General features: G+C 46.5%; 4 protein-coding genes across 4 annotated transcripts in view; 2 read left to right on the top strand and 2 right to left on the bottom strand.

Moving 5' to 3' along the window:
* The window catches only part of KCNJ10 (potassium inwardly rectifying channel subfamily J member 10), a 10,108-nt gene extending 8,069 nt beyond the window's left edge, over positions 1 to 2,039 (top strand). The window contains exon 2 of the mRNA XM_072428027.1: positions 371 to 2,039. Coding sequence (XP_072284128.1) covers positions 371 to 1,507 — 1,137 coding nt within the window. The 3' untranslated portion in view covers positions 1,508 to 2,039. The remainder of the gene's footprint in view (positions 1 to 370) is intronic.
* Positions 2,040 to 2,884: 845 nt separating this feature from the next.
* Positions 2,885 to 9,120, bottom strand: F11R (F11 receptor). The gene is made up of 10 exons (XM_072428025.1): positions 9,012 to 9,120; positions 7,411 to 7,455; positions 5,472 to 5,582; positions 5,137 to 5,280; positions 4,860 to 5,062; positions 4,418 to 4,517; positions 4,238 to 4,345; positions 3,821 to 3,830; positions 3,489 to 3,531; positions 2,885 to 3,278 (listed from the first exon to the last, which is right to left on the bottom strand). The coding sequence occupies exons 1-10, from the start codon at positions 9,070 to 9,072 to the stop codon at positions 3,243 to 3,245; spliced, it is 861 nt and encodes a 286-aa protein (XP_072284126.1). The 5' UTR covers positions 9,073 to 9,120; the 3' UTR covers positions 2,885 to 3,242.
* Positions 9,121 to 12,794: 3,674 nt separating this feature from the next.
* On the bottom strand, positions 12,795 to 13,385 carry TSTD1 (thiosulfate sulfurtransferase like domain containing 1; the record flags this gene model as incomplete). Its single annotated transcript, XM_072428381.1, is given in 2 exon segments — positions 12,795 to 12,922; positions 13,223 to 13,385. Coding segments are annotated over 2 exon segments (218 nt in total), but the record flags the coding sequence as incomplete, so codon positions are not given.
* Positions 13,386 to 14,341: 956 nt separating this feature from the next.
* The window catches only part of LOC140342445 (V-set and immunoglobulin domain-containing protein 2-like), a 9,911-nt gene continuing 9,435 nt past the window's right edge, over positions 14,342 to 14,817 (top strand). The window contains exon 1 of the mRNA XM_072428639.1: positions 14,342 to 14,417. Coding sequence (XP_072284740.1) covers positions 14,342 to 14,417 — 76 coding nt within the window. The remainder of the gene's footprint in view (positions 14,418 to 14,817) is intronic.

The following is a 14,817-nucleotide window of genomic DNA, read 5'->3' as shown; positions in this document are numbered from 1 at the left end:
TAATATGGCACCGTGACCCCCCCAGCTGTCTGAGCTGCTAAACATTTTACAGAACAGCACTGATTTGTACAATTTTTACATTGCGGGAGGGAAACCAAATCTCCCTATTGTGGGAGGGGCCCCCAGCATCCCTCCCCCCCCTAGCAGCCTGACTGCTGCCTGAACTTTACTCTGATGGGTGGAATTCCTGTGCATTGGTTGCAGTGGTCTGGCACCATTTCCTTATATCCAACTCTTCTATATTCTGTCATCTGGGTGATGGCCAATGCTGGTTGCTATGGACAACGGCTCCTGGTTGGTGGTTCTCAGGGGTGTTATGGTTACTGCACCGATTATAATTCTGACCTAACATTGGCTTCTCTTTACCCAGATGACGTCACCCGTGAAGGTCTATTACAGCCAGACCACCCAGACTGACAGCCGGCCTCTGATTGGCTCCAGTTTAAGGCGAAGGCGTGTAATGACCAAGGATGGGCGGAGCAATGTACGCATTGACCACATCACTGATAAGAGTTTCCTCTACCTCAAGGACCTGTGGACGACGTTCATCGACATGCAATGGCGATACAAGCTGCTTCTATTCTCTGCCACGTTTGCTGGAACTTGGTTTATTTTCGGGGTCATCTGGTACTTGGTGGCCTTAGTCCACGGAGATCTCCTGGAATTCAATGCACCAGCCAACCACACACCTTGTGTCATGCAGGTCCACACCTTGACGGGAGCATTCCTATTCTCCTTGGAATCACAGACCACCATTGGCTACGGCTTCCGTTACATCAGTGAGGAATGTCCACTGGCCATCGTTCTGCTCATCAGTCAGCTTGTTCTGACCACAATTCTGGAAATTTTCATCACTGGAACTTTCTTAGCTAAAATTGCTCGTCCAAAAAAAAGAGCCGAGACCATCAAATTCAGTCAGAACGCCGTGGTGGCCCAGCATGAAGGGAAACTTTGCCTCATGATTCGAGTGGCCAACATGCGCAAAAGTCTACTCATTGGATGCCAAGTGACTGGAAAGCTTCTTCAGACCCAGGCCACAAAGGAGGGAGAAAATGTCCACCTCAACCAGATCAATGTGGACTTCCAAGTGGACACATCCTCAGACAGTCCATTTCTAATCCTTCCACTCACGTTCTATCACGTGGTTGATGAATCGAGTCCTCTCAGGGACGTGGCCATCCGTTCAGGTGAAGGGGACTTTGAATTGGTGGTCATCCTCAGTGGAACAGTGGAGTCCACCAGTGCGACCTGTCAGGTCCGAACCTCCTACCTCCCAGAGGAGATTCTGTGGGGTTACGAGTTCAGCCCAATCATTTCTTTGTCCTCCAGTGGAAAGTACGTAGCAGACTTTAGTTTATTTGATCAAGTGCTTAAAGTGTCTCCACCATGCTGCTTCCACGAGACGGTTCGTTATGGAGACTCAGAAAAGCTGAAACTGGAAGAATCATTCCGGGATAAATCGGAGAAAGATGGAAGCCCGCTGAGTGTCAGGATCAGCAATGTATGATTCTATACATTGTTCTGTAGTAGAAGCCACGTGCACATAACTTCTAGGAGACTCTAGACAAACCACCAGCTGAATGTTTCCACAAGACCACGTATGTTTGTAGAATCTAAAAAAAGGGAAATTTGTTCTATTGCTAGCAGCTGGTTTGTAATAGATTCTGGACGTGGCAGTTGTAGAATGTTCAGAGATTCCCCAAGATGTTCTCCAGTCATTGTAATGTGTATCATTCATCCAATGAATCTACACATACCCTCCCTATGAATTCAGCTTTATTTGCCACGTCAATGGGAGCACACGAGAGTCACCCTAGGTTTTTTATTCTTATTGAACCTGAACACGCTCAATATGTGGGGAACCGAGTGAATGAAAGAGACGAAGAGGGACAAGTGAATTGCTGCTATAGAGAGATGAAAAGACATTAACTCCTGTTCTACTAACCCAGCACCTTAAATATGAATGTATAGTCCACTGCCGGGGCCATCCCGTGGAAGGGACACGTATTGCTAGACATTAAACATATTAATAAACCACGGTTGTTATGAATTCTACATCACACATCAGGGGCCACAGAGGAGGAGATCGAATCTATTAGAAAAAGATGAGCAGGAGGAAGGCCCGGGGCAAATAGCCAGGGTTTGCCCCCGATAACCTCTCGTGGAAAGCCACAGATAAAGCTTTGGCCCTAGAGGGACATCACAGCGATATCTTTGTGGAATACATTGGTGGTCTGTGTGTGGTGGGGAAATATCTGATCACATCATATAGGAAGGGGGGTAAAAAGCCTCTCGTGTGTCCTCAGCTGATGGGGTGGTATGATGAGTGTTGGGGGAAGGGGAGGAGGGGTATCTGCTCTTGTACTGAAGGAAAGGTTTGGGGTGCCTATATTAGAAATGACAGCCAGGAAAGCGGCATTTTCCATGATTCGCTTCCCTCCACATAAGACAACACAGATACACATTTCATTCAGGAGATTTATTCCCAAAAATGTAGATAAAAAAAACAATAGAAAATACAAGATAAAAACATTGAGAAAGAAAAAGCCCCCCCCCCCCCCCAATCATTTCCTACAGGACCCCCTCCCCCATTAGTAACAACACACAAGGTGCTATTTACACTAATTCCGTCCGTTGACTTTTCCAGCGCTACCATCAGGTGACCAAATATTCATCCCACGATAGGAGCCATGGGATCCTCACACCAACATCTGATCCTTCCATTCCAGGAGACTTTTCACCCATCTACACCGTGCCGAGCCCCTAACCTGTGCACCCCCGCCCCCTAGTGGCCATGTCCATGTAGTGCAATTCATTCCTCCATCATAAACGTTCACACTCAGAATTATAGTAAAAAATTAGGCAGAGTGAATTTTACAGCACACGAGCCCAAGGAAGTGAACAGTTTCACCCAGTAGCTGGGAATTCAGTTCCCCAGCAAGAATATCTACCGAGGCAGCGGCATTACTACAGAAAGAGCTGATCAATAAATATCTAAAAAGAAAAAAAAAATTCATTCCTGGCCAAAATCTAAAACAAATCTTCTAGTTCACTAAATGTGCAGTAAAATCAGAAAGCAAAAAGAGCGGGCTTATAAATAATAACACACCGTATGGAAATCCCCGCTTCCCTGTGCGTGCAGCATTACACAACCGCCGTCATTCACCCACACATGCCGTCATTCACCCACACACACATGGCATCACCCCCCATTGGACAGGCAGCCCCCACTATGATCAGGCTCAGACCAGGAAGGATGAAGTTTGCTGGAAGTTTTTCTGGAATAAAAGACAAAAAAATGTAATTATTAAACGCTGAATAATAAACTCGGTTGTGGGTGAACAGCCCAATAAACATTCATCCAACATCACTGCTCATTATAGGATTCATTTCCATGACAAAATAAGAAATTGATGTGTGACACCTTAAACTATTTTATGTGGACCCTTCATGCCATATTTACCCAACACAGCCCCTGCGGTACTTACATCACTGCGTGTCTCCGACGGCTGACTGTAGATGACTTTTTTACTGCAAGGAAAGAGAAAAATATAACTGACACCATCAGTATAATCCCAATGTACAGAGTGTGAGTAGAGCGACATCTGGGGGTGGCAGAGTGACACTACACGAGCGACATCTGGGGGCAGCAGAGTGACACTACACTATCGGTGTGACTGCCTTGTACACAGTGTGAGTAGTAAAACAGAATCTTTATGAAATGGATAAAATCTACATAGTAATAGGGCAGCCTGGGTCTGAAATCCAACAATGATTGAGAATGAGAAGGGGGATGGGGGACATCCCGCTGTCCACTTACTCTGTTTTCTCTGAAATACAAAAAGAAAAGAAGAAAATTAGTAAAGAATTTCAAGTACTTCATTGCACCACAATCCCCACCACAGGACGCCCCATTCCCCCAAAGCCACATGGCCCCACAGCCCCTACCAAAATGGCACCCTATTACTCCCACAGCCCCCACCAAATGGCGACCCATTCCCCCACAGCCCCTGCCACGCAGCGCTACAGCCCCCACCACATGGGGCTCTATTCCCCCACAGCCCCCACCACAATCATCCCCACTTCAATAGTGCAGAGATAAGTACAGGTAGCCCACAGTGACGAAGCCCCTCACTAAGAGCTAAGTGATCCTCTGCACCCACTGCTGTAGGCAGGGATGAAGCCCCAGTCACTAAATGGGGGCGATACCCTCTACCCCACCAGCTGAGATACTCACTGCCAATGTATCCTCGGTGATAGGCGAACCAGATGCCAAATGCAATCAGTCCGAGAATCAGGAGGCTGACGATGACGGCAGCAACTATTCCTCCAACATTCACATCATCTGTGGGATGAGAAAAATGTCAGCAGAGCTGCAATGCGAGTACAGCCCATCCCCTGTGTGCCCGATACTCACTGACTTCCATGCGAACAGCCTCGGACACCTGCTTTCCCTGAGAATTGGTGGCTTCACAATAAAATTCTCCGGCATCTGACTTCATAACTGGATTAAAGCGCTGCAACATAAAAAGCAGATAAATACACAAGAGATCTGCCACCTAACTGTAATACCAGGTCAACAGGTCAGGGGTTGGTATAGTGGCCCCTAAGTAGTATAGGGGGAGGGGTGGACCTATGGGAGGTTATGGGTCAGCATACCAATCCCTAGGTTAGGTGGGAGCTGGCACAGCAGGGGGTAGGTTAGGGGGACCCGGTAACTAGTATAGCGTTGTAGGTGGTTAGGAGGACCAGCAACTAGTAAGTTTGGTTGGTTGGTTGGTTGGTTGGGGGGACCCGGCAACTCGCATAGCGGGGTATGTTGGGGGACCAGTAACTTAGTAGGTGTATTTTCTGCTTACCAGCTGTCCTGTCTTTACATCAATAGTGTAGCTGGAGTTCTGGAAGGTGGGGCTGGCCTTCGGGTTTTCCGGCATGAGCACTTTGTTCTTATACCAGGCGAAGGTGGGTCGCGGTGATCCGTCATTCTCTATACAGAAAAGTGTGGCGGTGCTCCCGGTGCTGACAGAAGTGGGCACCTGAGCGGTGGGCACGGAGGGGGGCACTAAGGAGGAATAGAGAGTGAGAAAGGTTCTGGATTGGAGGTCCAGTTCTGATATCGGGATGAAGATCTCTCACCTAACACAGTCAGCTGACTTTTATACTCGAAGTAACTTCCATCTTTTCCCGTCACCTCACAGGCGTATTCACCGCTGTCCTTCCTGCTTACCGAATTCAGACGCAGCCCTTGTGGGAAGACGACGGCCCGATTCTTATAGGGCGCTGGGAGGGAAGATAATATAGGGGATGAAACCTGACACCTTACCTGCCCCGGGGCAATAATACCCGCCCCACGTGATGTGTGGCGCCCTAACCCCCCACCCCTTTGCCCCTCCTTCTCCCCGTGATACGTTTGCCCCTCCTTCTCCCCGTGATACATGTTTGCCCTTCACCCATATCCACCCACCACCTACCTGTCAGTTCTCCGTCATAGTACACCAGGGTAGCATCAGTTCCTGATGTGAACTTCCATTCCACACGTGGGCTCTGGAAGTTGCCGGGATAGTTACATCTAAATTCAGCATCTGAGGATGAAGAGGACATATGAGGGCATTCCAAAATGAAACATGGACACGCGGGGAAGGAATACCCTCAGCAGGGAGGAACCCAGGGTGAATGTTGGGGTGAATCACAGGGTAAAGCTCCAACACTTGTAATGAAGGAGGATTTGTTCACTAAGGGATCTTTAAGGGCCTGAAGGTAATAGAGAATAAGAAAGGCTTTTTGTAAAGATGTTTAATAAAGTTTGTATATTGGACAAGCAATAAAATATTACGGGAATGTCCTTATTATTTCATAGAGTCCCAGGTATGAATTCTGAACATACAATTCTCATATAACAATTGTTCTTTACACAAAAATAAATGGTAATATACTCAAAGAATTCTCAAACTACCCGACGCGTTTCAGTGGCTTCCTCGGGGGCTAGAGACTTGATTGGATGTGTTTGAGAAGAAGGTCCAATGATGTGGATTATATGATCAGAGTGCTAAGGAAGGTTACTGTCTATAGTAGAGGATTTTTAACTGGTTAGCAGGAGGAGGAAAAGAGAAAGGAACAATGGGGGTTTTTTGCTTTTGCGTGCACGGGCCCTTATAGTCCCTCAGGAATGAAGAATCTGTACTGAACAGGTAAGTGCAGGTTTTGTTTCAATCAGTTTTATTAAATTTTCAGAGAAAAAAAAAATACCAGGTAAACATAACAAAAAGAATCAGATATCCAACACATACATCATGTCAAACGTAATATTGTAGGCTTCGAATTGACAGACATATCGTACCAGGAAGCTGCATATAGGTTCTAAAGGGATCCTATAACACATAATAAACCTGTACAGTACAGCTACATATCTGCTAGCACAAGCGTATGGCACAGGGTGTAAACCAATACAAAGACAGACACATATAACAAAGCAGCCCGGGGGGGATGGGAAATGCCGATCGATACAAAAATAGGAGATACATTAACCCTCAATACCGGGAATGTGTTCCAACCTGTAAGCCTGGAAACTAAAAATATGTATGGAATCGGGGAGAGTCTTTAAACCAGTCCCAAACGGGCCAGGTAATTCCAGTAAGCGCAGGTTTTAGTTGGATGGACTCTACAATCTAGGTTATGGAGCCAGTAGGTTATATTAGGTGTATGAGGGTATGGAAGAAATGGAAACCAAGATGGAGAACGGAGTCCCTGAATAACATAATAACAAACCGGAAATGTTCTAAGATGAGGAATAAAGGACAGAAGATGACCAATTGTATTACCCATTGGTGGACGAGTGAGTGGGCAGTGGTCAGGGGCCCCTACCCAAGGCATATGTCAATTGGGTGAGATCTTCCTTAGCACTCTAATCATATAATCCACATCATTGGACCTTCTTCTCAAACACATCCAATCAAGTCTCTAGCCCCCGAGGAAGCCACTTTGTGAAACGCGTCGGGTAATTTGAGAATTCTTTGAGTATATTACCATTCATTTTTGTGTAAAGAACAATTGTTATATGATAATATGAGAATTATAGATTCAGAAGAAACCTATTTATCACACTATAATAAAAATCTTTACACGTTAGAAATTCTGCCACAAAAAGCTTTCTTTCCGGTAATGTCTGCCAACACTTGTAGAAAGGCTCAGAGCTCCCCTGTACCCCCCCACTCCACACACACACTTCTATTGGATGATCACTATGATAGACTGGCCAATAGAAGCGTGAGGGAATGGTTGGATTATATTGACGACTACAGGTAAGTCCACCATTAGTAGGGACAAATGCCCCCTTCATCCAGAGACTCAGTTTGTGCCCCAGGGGTGACACAGGTGGGGTAAGTTGGGACACAATATATAGAAAAGTCTTACTGTCTCCTTCTTTCAGGTTGAGGTCATCAGCCAGCACAGCGCCTCCTGCAGGAGAAGATGATATAGTCAGAAGTGCCAGACAAATCACCACCAAGAAAAAACTCCCGCACCTAACAGTCTGACAACCCACAGAGTACCACTGCACAGCCACATGCTGCAATCTGATTGGCTGATAACTTACACCAATGAGGCCCAACAACAGAACCAGAGAAACAGGAAACTGTTAAGCCAAGGGAGGGCGTGGCCACTCGGGGCCCATACACAACGAGTCACACGGCCGATTTACGTATTACCGACCCAATAAGTTACTAAATGCCTGGTGCTAGTTGGCCCCCGTACACCCCATGATCTAAGGGGAGCCAATCAGCACGTAGCAGCCAGACTATTCCAGAAACAGGGAACATTCCGGGTACATTTCCTGCAGGAGGCTCCTTCATCTCTACAGGTTTTACCATCAGAGCCCCCCACCTACCCCAGGTGCGCAGGGAAATCCTTCCCCCCCTCAGGTTGTGTACATTTCCTGCTGTGACAGAAGTGTGTGGGACAAGGACACAGCAGGGAGCCGACAAGCCGGTCAGACCGCATTCTTCCCGCAGGAGAAACCGACAATAGTTTCTGGTAAGAGGACGGCCTGAGAGCGGCCATGACAAGACCCCGGGGTCCTCAGGTCCCTTTATAATCACCTCCACAGAAAATGTTCATAGTAACCCATAGCAACCAGATGTCACCTGTCAGCACCCAAGGAGTAGACTTCAGACAGTTGCTATGGGTTACTGCAGTAATAAAAACTTTAGGTAACTCCCACTGCCTATCCGCCAATCAAATGTCAGAATGAGATAGCTACTGTAATATGATTGGCTAATCAATCATTATACCGAAATCCTGCAGTAGGGTACATATACAGGTAAGGTATGTCCAGGGACCCCCAGTAGGGTACATATAAGGTCGGTCCGAGGACACCCGGCAACCAATCACAGCCAGAGGTGCTGGCCAATAAATGAGGGAGAGCCACCACACAGCAATGGGCATGCAGACATGATGCAGTCCTGCTCCCATATATGGAGAGAGGGGGACAGGAAGTCAGCTGTGCAGAGGAAATATCTTCCCTCAGGATAATAATCTATACAATTATGAGCGGAGCATACCTGACAGAAAATGGAAAGCACAAATCTACCCCTAATAATGCCACCAGAAGAGCTGAGACCCGATTGGCTGCTAGGACACCAGACCTGGCACCCCTCCCCCAAATAAATATATCTTCTTCTTGGCCTTGTGCTTTATATGGGGGAGGGGTACAGTTCTATGCCAGATTAAACAATTCTTCCAGGTATGGGTGGAGGATGGGGAATTGTTTCACTGATCCCATTACCCACCCAGCTCAGGGTGCCAGGAACGCCATGGGACCAATACAGGAGCACACCAACAGGGGACAGGTAAGGTCTCACCTGTACATGACTGAATAGAACAGGTAGTACAAGACAGGTATGTGTTCTCATGTACAGCAGTCAAGGTAAATACTCTAACAGAAAGCTGAGCCCACTAAGGTAGGTACACAGTCAGTAAGTGTGTGTGAATTCCATACAGAACAGGTAGGTACTCACCTACAGCCAGCAGCAGCAGCGCCCCCAGCAGCCGTCTCTCCACTTTTCTCCCAGCCGCCATTTTCCTTTCTGCTTGGTTTCGGTCAGTTTCTGGGAAAAACAAGATGTGACCCCGCCCTGTGACGTCACCAGCCTCACCTGAGCCTGCCTTACCTGTTTTTCCCGCCCTCTCTGCACTGATTGGAGGGTTCTGGTAGTTCCGCCCACTTTTTCATTGCTAAACTTGGCCGTCATTCATCTCTATCCCTTTGTAGAGGTGGGCAGGGCGTGGACCGAGACTACCAATCAGCGGGCGTTGGGCGGAGTCTGGCGGGGCGGAGTCTGGCGGGGTATTCGTGAACAGGCGGCAGGGAAGACAACGCGCGTTATGTAACTTCGTGCGGTATCGTATTTCAGACTCATGTATTGCTAATAATGACTGCTAAGAAAGTTCCTATTGGTTGCCATAGCAATACCTTACTACCATTCCTAATATTGTCTGCCCAATAACTCCTCACTTTCCACAAATAATGCTTCATATCCCCCAAAGTGACCCCATGGAGATCCTGTGTGAGAATATGGGAGATAATCAGCGCTACATAATATGTGGGCGCCATATCCATACCGTGTAATCATCATAATAACCATGGCCGATGGAGGATGGTGAAAGATGATATCCCCTGCACTTTCTCTGAAGCTGTGCTGAGCTGCAGGGTATTTCAGGAAGTGCAAGCAGCCAATGGGAAGAGTATTTCCTGGTTCCACCTTGTCCTGCTATTGGCTGTATTTCTACCTCCCTGATTCCTGGCTCTAGTTGCTGGAACCATTTCCTGCCTTTCTGCCAGCTAGGTATTTGTTCGGCGTGTTACCTGACTCTGCTTTGTCCGCTGCCTGACCTCGGCTTGTTACCTGACCTTGTCTGCCGCCTGCTCTGTCCATCAGTCCGCCCGGACTATACCTTCTGCTGTCAGCGGAGCCCCTAATCTGCGCTGTCTCTACACTGAAGCCTTCTATCCCACTTGCCCCTAGTTGGGAGAGCCTGGGGGCCGCGACCTCGTGTTCTCCCGCAGCAAAGCAGTCCGGTAGCCATTAGGGTCACCAGCCCATCATCCCTTGCAGGGTGCTCTGGTGAACACTTAGACTCCTTGCCCCAGGTAATCCCACATTACCCACCAGGGGGTGCAGCCCTAACATGGATAATTGATGATGCATGACAGTTGATGGTCAAAGTTTTTTGGAGATGGGAGGTGATTGGAGATGATAGATGGTAGATAGATGATGTGTGACAGTTGATGGTAGCAGTTAGTTAGAGATGAGGAGTGATAGGACAGGAATTATGGTAGAAGGTTTATAGATTATGCGTGATAGTTGTTGGTAGAAGTTGGTTAGAGATAAGGGGTGTTAGATAGTAGAGGATGATGGATGATATGTGACAGTTAATGGTCGAAGTTAGTTGGATATGAGGGGTGATTGGAGATGATAGATGGTAGACAGATGATACGTGACAGTTGATGGTCAAAGTTGGTTAGAGATTAAGGATAATGGGAGATAATAGATTGTTAAAGGATCATAGGTGATGTGTGATAGTTGATGGTAGAAGTTGGTTAAAGATGAGGGAGGAGAGATGGTAGAAGGATGATATGTGACAGGTAATGGTTAAAGTTAAATAGAGATGAGTGGTGATAGGAGATGATCATCGTCTATCACCCCTCATCTCTAACCAACTTCTACCATCAACTGTCATGTATCATCTATCATCTCTCACTGTTTGGCTTGTGAAACAAGTGGACTTTTAATCACGTGGAGTTTGAAAACAAAAGGAGTTAAATCTTTATAGTAAGCACAAACTGTAAGTAAACTTTTATAACTCCTTGTAAACAAACATTGTAACTGGGAAGATGAGTGGTAGCAAGGTGTAAAGTTTGGTTCAGTGCACAGTCTGCCTTATGTATGGAGTAACAGCTCCCAGGTGAATACCTAGGTGAATATCGCTGTGACAGATGTGAACAAGTCATCTTTCTGGTATCTCGCATTGGAGAGCTGGATAAGCGCATTGCAACACTGAAATCACTGGATTACCTTGAGAGGGGCCCCTAATCACTGGATCAGCTTGAGAGGGGCCCCTAATCACTGGATCAGCTTGAGAGGGGCCCCTAATCACTGGATCACCTTGAGAGGGGCCCCTAATCACTGGATCAGCTTGAGAGGGGCCCCTAATCACTGGATCAGCTTGAGAGGGGCCCCTAATCACTGGATCAGCTTGAGAGGGGCCCCTAATCACTGGATCAGCGAAAAAGCTGGATGATTTCTAGAAGCACAGAATATAACTGGGGATTAAGGATTTATAGATAACAGAGACTGCTGATCCAGGGAACATCCGATTGTCTCATGGAATCAGGAAGGAATGTTTTTCCCCCTGTTGAAGCGAATTGTACCCGGGGGTTTTTTTGCCTTCCTCTGGGAACTATGTCTTATAGGGTTTTATATCTGGGATATGTTTATTTCTCTAGTGGTTGGACTTGATGGATTTATGTCTTTTTTCAACCTAACCTACTATGTAACTATGTAAATATCCCTCCTAGATTGTAAGCTCTTCGGGGCAGGGTCCTCTCCTCCCGTGTCACTGTCTGCATTCGTCTGTCACTTGCAACCCCTATTTCATGTACAGCGCTGCGTAATATGTTGGCGCTATATAAATCCTGTTTATTAATAATCATCAGACAGGAAATGCTCTATGTTGTTCTAATTTTGAAGACAATACTACTGGGTGATATTTATTCCTTTTCATTATATACACTGTGGTGCAATGTTTAGCACCATAAAACTCAGGTAAATCTTACCTGTTGGGGTAAGAAAACCTTTTGACATTTGTGAGAATTAGGGTGTGGTGCAATGCTATCAATCCTCCCAGAGTATCTATTTAAACATTAATATTAATGGATGATAGTTGATAGTAGAAATTGGTTAGAGATGAGGTGTGATAGATGGTAGAAGGGTGATGGATGATATGTGACAGTTGATGGTAGAAGTTGGTTAGGGATGAGGGGTGATTGGAGATGTTAGATGGGAGAAATTGGTTGGAGATGAGGCGTGATAGATGGTAGAAGGATGATGGATGATACGTGACAGTTGATGGTAGAAGTTAGTTAGAGATGAGGGGTGTTTGTAGATGATAGTAGGAGAATGATGGAGGATACGTGAAAGTTGATGATAGATGTTGGTTAGAGATGAGGAGTGATGGATGGTAGAAGGATGATGGATGATACGTGACAGTTGATGGTAGAATTCGGTTAGAGATGAGGAGTGATTGGAGATGTTAGATGGTAGAAGGATGATGGATTATACATGAAAGTTGATGGTAGAAGTTGGTTGAAGATGATAGATGGTAGGAGGATGATACGTGATAGTTGATAGTACAAGTTGGTTAGAGGTGAGGGGTGATTGGAGATGATAGATGATGGATGATACATGATAGTTGATAGTGGAAGTTGGTTAGAGATGAGGGGTGATCGGAGATGGAGATGATAGATGATGGATGATACATGAAAGTTGATAGTGGAAGTTGGTTGGAGGTGAGGGGTGATTGGAGATGATAGATGATACATGAAAGTTGATAGTGGAAGTGGGTTAGGGATGGGGGAGGTGTTTTGTGATGGTATGATCTCATTGTTTCATGAGTTATAAATCCATCTCCCATATTCTCACTTTGTTTGTGTATATGGCTGACATAATACAATACGTGGAATACGTGGAAGATTTGCCTGTTTGTAGTGAGTTGGAGGGTGAAGAAAGACTCTCAGCACATTGTGTTCAAACTCTTAATTTATTATAAATGTTATTTCCATCCTGGGAAACATTGGTGACGGATGAGAGCGGATCATCGTCCTTCCTTGGCTGCCCATTCGGAGTAAGCTCCCAGATAGTTGCGGGCACTGCATGAAGGACAGAGCACATGGTGAGCCATCATTCTATCAATATAATAATAACATAAAGCATAGTATAATAAATAAGGAGACATAGGCTGAAAAAAGAAAAAGGCCATCGAGTTCACCCACTAGGAAAATGGTGAATCTTCTTTCATTTGAATTATTGTGCAAGCTGAAATGGGGTTTTTAGACTTTTGCTTCATGTGATTGGGCAGATTGTGTAGCGTGAGATGGCAATGATATAAAATGGCGGACACCCTTCCCCTCCTCCAATCCAGGTACTCTTGGTTATTATGACATACGCACTTTTTGTATCCCTCGGCAATGGCCATTTCTGTGGCGCGCTGCCCTCTCCGGCCCAGCTGACAATGGAAGATCACGTTACTATCATCTAGTTTAGGTTTCTCAGCTTTAAATTTCTGCTTAAATGCAGCCGGATCCATCTTCAGGGCATCTTCTAACTCTGAAACTGAAATACACAAACCCATCAGTGACACATATTGTCTATAGGGGACTCAGAAAAGTGCTGAATCACACTGACTGTGACTGATGAGTAGCCTGGGGACACCACTCACCTTGATGGGGGGGAGGTAACATTAATAGTTCTATCCGCACTACAAGCTCCCTGATTGGTTGATATTATTATTATTATTATACAGTATTTATATAGCGCCATCATATTACACAGTGCTGTACAAAGTCCATAGTCATGTCACTAGCTGTCCCTCAAAGGAGCTCACAATCTAATGTCCCTACCATAGTGATATGTCATTAATGTAGTCTAAGGTCAATTTAGGAGGAAACCAATTAATCCTATTGCATGTTTTGGGGATGTGGGAGGAAACTGGAGTACCCAGAGGAAACCCATACAGACACGGGGAGAACCTGCAAACTCCATGCAGATAATGTCCTGGCTGGGACTTGAACCTAGGACCTAGCGCTGCAAAGACCGGAGTGCTAACCCCTGAGCCACCGTGCTGCCCATTACAGGATATTACAGGAATTCAGGCATGTATCGTACAGATGAGCGTCACAGTGATCTGTCACCACATAGGATTGAGGATCAGATCCACCAATCACAGAATGCACCAGCACTCTGGAAATTTTCTGTGCTGGGAATGTTTGAGCCTGGCTAGAAATGTCAGAGACAGAAGATACAGCTCAGTCAGGTTTTGCCATGGGGTGTGTGACCCCAGTATAACCGCAGTGTATGACCCCCAGTACAGGGCCCCAGCGTATGACCCCAGCATGTGCACCATTGTATGACCCCCAGTTTGTGGCCCCAGCGTAAGACCCCCAGTATAGGGTCGCCCAGCATATGACCCCCAGTATGTGGTGCCGGCGTATGACCCCCAGATTGTGGCCCCAGCATGTGGCCCCACCGTATGACCCCAGTATGTGGCACCATTGTGTGACCCCCAGTTTATGGCCCCAGCGTATGACGTGCAGTATGTGGCGCCGGCGTATGACCCCCAGTATGTGGCCCCACCGTATGAATCCAGTATGTGGCACCATTTTGTGGCCCCAGTGCATGACCCCCAGTTTGTGGCCCCAGCGCATGACCTGCAATATGTGGCCTCAGTGTATGACCCCCAGTATGTGGCCCCAGCGTATGACCCCCAGTAAAGGGCCACAGCCTATGACCCTGAGCTCATCATGCTCCATGTAGAAGGACCAGCAATATGTCTGAGATTTCCGGGGGTGCTGGAAGATTTCTTCCTGGAAGATTCATGATATAGCGATTTGCGGAGTTTGCAGACTTTTCCTATGATTGTTGGGTGCCAGGAGAAGATTTACAGAATAAATAGTTTCTGTGGGTTCAGTGACCCCCATATTTGTCTCCCTTTAGGTGCCCACCCGCATGTTTTACTCACCGGAGCTCATTGTGTTATCTGCCAGCC

The sequence above is a fragment of the Pyxicephalus adspersus genome, chromosome 12 (assembly GCF_032062135.1).
Source record: "Pyxicephalus adspersus chromosome 12, UCB_Pads_2.0, whole genome shotgun sequence".
NCBI classification, from domain to species: Eukaryota; Metazoa; Chordata; class Amphibia; order Anura; family Pyxicephalidae; genus Pyxicephalus; species Pyxicephalus adspersus.
This window is presented reverse-complemented; position numbering and strand designations above follow the sequence as displayed.